This window comes from Malus sylvestris, chromosome 17 (assembly GCF_916048215.2).
Source record: "Malus sylvestris chromosome 17, drMalSylv7.2, whole genome shotgun sequence".
Taxonomy (NCBI): domain Eukaryota; kingdom Viridiplantae; phylum Streptophyta; class Magnoliopsida; order Rosales; family Rosaceae; genus Malus; species Malus sylvestris.
This window is the reverse complement of record NC_062276.1, coordinates 17809991-17815047: the sequence shown is the minus strand read 5'-3', so window position 1 is coordinate 17815047 and position 5057 is coordinate 17809991. Positions and strand designations below refer to the sequence as shown.

Sequence of the window (5057 nt, the reverse complement as noted above, 5' to 3'; positions counted from 1 at the left end):
AAGGAAATGAAATCCTACCAGTGAAAAGCAATTTGTAGCACGAGCTTTTAGAATTCATCCAGCTGCTTCGAAAACATTGGTTTGATATCATTTTCTCTACGGGCACTGGTTTTTAATCAAATGCTAATTGAACTTATAAATTTCTATTAGGTTTTAGACATTGGCATGTCAAACGTTGTACACATTAAAAATGTTGTTTGTCACCAATTGCAGGTAAAATTGACAATTCGCTGTTAGACGGTACTTGTTTGCAGAAGTACAAAAATTATACAGAAATTTGTTATTCCATTCACTACACACGGAAAGCAAAATTATATTTCATATACTCTTATATTTTTCTCCTCAATCCACATATAATTAAAAAACCTTTGTGTTTAATGTTTATACTTCTGTCCTCCACAATGAGAGCAGTCAAGAACTAATCTCCATCTTCCATACTTGTTTTCTCTTTGGCATAGCAGATCTCCAGTGGTTCATTCTCTTTGCATTGATCACCATGGAAAAGAGGAAATTTATTTATTTATTTTTCAAATGAAGAAGACGTCCAACTTCTCACCCAAACTTGAAGTAAAAGCATACAAATGAAGCCATATAGAATTGTTTGAAATTAAGATATATAAAACCCAAAACAAAAACCTGATTAAGCAAGACAACACAGTCTTGAATTCTTATTTAGATGGAGTTCAAATGGCTTGCAAAAATGCTTATTGTTCCTTGTCGATCCAAACAATCAAAAAGCTTTATCTTGTTCCTGGCCAGTCAAGAAGAAAAAAAAACACACGGAATGAAAAGAAATGAAACAATAACAGATAAAACAATCGTGGAGATCTAAGAGCAAAGCAACTGTAATTTTCCAAATCGAATCTACTACAATAAAAATCCAATCATATATCAAAATGAGGGAGATCAAAACCTTATATCTCCACATACGCTTACACTCATGTGAGAGGCCTTTTTTAATCATGAGCACTACACGCCCCTAAAGATGATGAATGCATACAACATATACATTAGATGGGTATGTCTGGTTTCAATCTAATTAAACTATGTCAATCATATCGCAAGCAACATGCCTATATTCTGATTTCCTTCAGAAAAATCAATGGACCAGTCAATACAAAGTTCGGATGACCACATTATGGGCATGAACAATTTTCTGCAGGGTTATTTGTCCTCATGATTGAATATGATTTACAGTTTAACTTCTCTTGTATAATTAGTGCAATTATTTTAACTGTGTAAGGTTTTTGGGTAATCATAGTGCATTCCATTAGAATCAGAAGTGTGGGAGCACTTTGATCCTCTTGCCATAAGTATACATTTTGTTATCTTCAGAAGGATTTTTTATTTTTATTTTTCCCATTTAGATTTCATGTAAAACCACTCAGATGCATCCCTACAGTAAGTAACATAGGAAAGAGATAAGGAAAAAAAACATGGATAGCCTAAGTTTATTAGAAAACAATCACACGACACTCCAAAAAAAAAAGAAGGTAAGATCATACAGAATACCATACCTTTTCTATAAGAAAAACCACATGAGAAATGTCTTAAAGTTCTCCATTCATTTGCAAAGAAACAAAGGAACCCATTATGCTCTACAGTTTGTGTTCTTTCTCGCAAAACTGCCTATTGCTTTACAGTTTCATCCCATGTTTATCCTTTTGAATATTCCGTTGGAGGAGACTGGTGAGCATATGGAAGAAGATGGAGGATTTCAATCCAACTGGAAACTGTAAGGTGCAAATGTAGTAGGGGTGAAACTCTTCCAAATTTTCCTCTTCCTCTTGATATTCTTCGCCATTCTCATTGTTCTCATAATCCTCATATTCATTGCCTGACTGACCATATTCCTATACCAAAACAACAAATATCAATTGTTAAACTAATTACTCCAAAAAATATATCGTGATAAAAAATTTACATACAAAAAGTTAATGGTTGAAGATTGGAAATTTGGTTACATCTCTATCATATCCCCACATTCCCTTTTGAAATAAGCAATTACTAATACAGAGTACCTGAAAACCAGCATACCAAAAAAAAAAACTCTACTTTTGATTATGCTGAGCAATTATGAATACAGAAAAAATCACACAAACAATCCCTAATTTTTATCACAGACTTAATATGCAATGGCCTAAAACAATGCAAAATCTAATCAAGTTCATCAAATTCAATATTAATTATACATCAAAGACACAATCTTTCTGTATCCTAAACCTAAAATACCATACGAAGACCATAAATTTTCCGAATTTCCAAGTAGCAATTCAATTTCTCAATTCATAAAAAAATTCTTCCAAAAGAGAGTGATGTGGGGTAGTAGGAGGAGGGAGGACGCTTCGAGCAGAGAAGCTACAAATTAAACTAAGCAAATTAATTTTTTTTGGTCGAAATTAGCAAAAGACCAAACGTACTCAAAAAAAAAAAGAAAAGGTCTTGCCATTGAAATTGAATTACCCGTCCAAGCCTTTTTGGCCTAGCATACACCATCTTCAAAATACGCACATCGGCTTCGAACTGCAAATGGATGTCCACCATACGAAATAACGAAACTTTATTTGGATGAATATCTTAAAACATAAAGCAATTTCATATTGTTGAATAGATCGTTAGTTTAAACCTGTAGTAATTCATAACATTCACAGCTCTTCATCATAAATGAACAACTACAAATTAAACTAAGCAAATTAATTCTTTTTTAAAATTCAGTCGAAATCAGCAGAAGATCAAAATTATCCAAAAGAAACGAACGGTCTTGGCATTGAAATTGAATTACCTGTCCAAGCGTTTTTTGCCCAGCGTCCACCATTTTTAAAATCTGCAAATCGGCTCCAAGCTGTAATACCTTATCGAAATTGAACAAAAACTGAGCAAAATGAATAGGAAATTAAAGACGATGAAAGTGGACAAAGAAGAAGCATAAATCAGACGATGTGAGAAACGGCTATGTGCGGTTGAGTTCGTTTCTCCTTTTTCTATGAATAGTGGGGATTGAGTAAGCCGTTGTGGCCTCTTGAACGTGCGGTTGGTTCCAGTTTCCATTGTAGCAACTGCTTGTAGAAGGTCTTTCATCTGAAGGGTCACAATTTGTTTGAATGGGGGATGTCTTTCATCTAACGGTTGTAAAAACATCTTTGAATATTATATTGTGTGTATTACGATTTCAACCCTATTATAATTGCGTATTACGATTTTAACCGTATTCTATTAGGATGATTTTGTGTTTTTTTTCCCTGAAGTGAGGGCATTCTTGGCATTTTGAATGCTTCACTAAACTGGCCTTCTCCCTTTATAATAATAACTGGCCTCTCCGCACGCACTAATGTGCGTGCGAGAGGCATTTTTACATCACAGGTGCTACGCGCCCCTAAAGGTGTATTGTGTTAGTTTTTCCCATCGTAATTGTCAAGATATATTTTAAATGTATTGTGCAAAGAGGAACTCTTTTTTTATCATGCATATCCTAAAAAGTTATCATGTTTTCCGTTTTTACTTTGCGTAACATAATGATTTAAATGTTATTCATGCACTTGTCAAACAACATGGGATTTTAGACACAAGTTCCTACCTAAAGTCCATGGACAATAGTAAGTAGATGTAAAAAAAAGAGTAGATGAAAACATTACTCGTAGAAAAATACAAAACAACTTAAATGTCAAAATATAAATCTTGCATAACAATATGTACATTATTCACAATACCCATAGAGTCTATATGTCACTGTTTCTTTTGAAAAGAAAGTTTTCATTTTGATATCAATGCTGCAATTTCCACCAATTTGTTCATGATTGATGCTTCAAATTTTCATTGCCAATCTACAAATGATAGTGAGAAAATTAAAAATCAAATAAAAAGAGTTAATTGATAAGTGAGAAATGCATACTGAAAGGTTATCGTTAATAAAGTTGTTACCTATTAGAAATCACCATAATTAGCTGGAATGAAGCAAGAGTTCTTTGTATACTACATTCCGTGTAAATACACCTTGTTGGCTAATTATGGAGCCATTTTTTACTAACACGGTTGTGGTTGACTTTGAGACCCCCCTCGATAAAGCCACATATCATTGTTCATGACTGAAGACGTGATTTGGAAGGTAAACGCCTACATGTGGTATTGTCTGACCTTGAGATTTGTTTATAGTGATAGAGAAACTTAGTTTCACTGGAAACTGCTTTCTTGTAAGTTCGAATGGAAGCCCAACAGTATTAGTACTTTTGAGAGGGATTCTTGGTAAGAAAACTCTGGATCCGGCAAATTGTCCAGTTAGAATTTCAGCATCAATAAGATTTTGGTAATTACCACAACACAATAATCTTGTACCATTACACAATCCCAATGAATGTGTAAAAGCATCAAAAGTTTTGTTAGTAACATGAATTGTATGTGTTTTCTAAAACTCAGATTTACGAAAATTGAAAGAGAACGAAAAGTTAAAACATAAATTAGTAAAAGAAAAACATATATGAAAGAAAACAGGTAATCATGGAGTTGATGATTCTAAAAATGAAAGAAATGAATATGGAGATGCAAATGAAAACAGGTAATCATTCAGTTCAATCATATTACAATTTTGAGTCATCAAAGAAACAAAGTGAAATAGCACATTGCCATTTCGGTTCTTTGATTAAGTGTAATATTCGGCTTCTCAAGTATCTTACAACTAAGCAAAAAGAATGCCCTTCCTAGTTTCACAAACTAAAATGCATCTAATAACTTATCATAAAGGATGAAGTAGCAACCTGATCAAATAGAATGATCGGTAAAACTCGGGATTGAAGAATCTTTAATTACTTTGAATACTTGGTGAAGTTCCTCCACCTGAACCCCATGAAGAAAAACTACAGGCTGCAAGATAAGATTTAAACCATATTATATAAAAAAACCAGTAAAAATTTCCCAACATTTGACCCAAAATTGAAAGTAAAAAAGATGAAATTCTATGCATTTAGCAGATAATTGATAAATCAAACTCTGCAACTGAAACGTTGACAAGGGCTTCAAAATTAACTGAATATCTAAAACAACTTGTAATCCTAATTATATGGAAG

At 33.1% G+C, this 5057-nt stretch overlaps 1 protein-coding gene across 1 annotated transcript; it reads right to left on the bottom strand.

Moving 5' to 3' along the window:
- Positions 1-296: 296 nt before the first annotated feature.
- Positions 297-3231, bottom strand: LOC126612131 (uncharacterized). Its single transcript, XM_050280443.1, has 4 exons — positions 2783-3231; positions 2464-2523; positions 1518-1853; positions 297-751 (listed from the first exon to the last, which is right to left on the bottom strand). The coding sequence occupies exons 1-3, from the start codon at positions 2813-2815 to the stop codon at positions 1638-1640; spliced, it is 309 nt and encodes a 102-aa protein (XP_050136400.1). The 5' UTR covers positions 2816-3231; the 3' UTR covers positions 297-751; positions 1518-1637.
- Positions 3232-5057: the final 1826 nt, after the last annotated feature.

Coding starts and splice junctions, on each gene's coding strand:
- LOC126612131 (XM_050280443.1), bottom strand. CDS start 2,815: ATGGTGGACGCTGGGCAAAAAACGCTTGGACAG. Junction 2,524..2,782: donor GGCAAAAAACGCTTGGACAG/GTAATTCAATTT, acceptor ATCCATTTGCAG/TTCGAAGCCGATGTGCGTAT. Junction 1,854..2,463: donor GGCCAAAAAGGCTTGGACGG/GTAATTCAATTT, acceptor GTTTTGGTATAG/GAATATGGTCAGTCAGGCAA.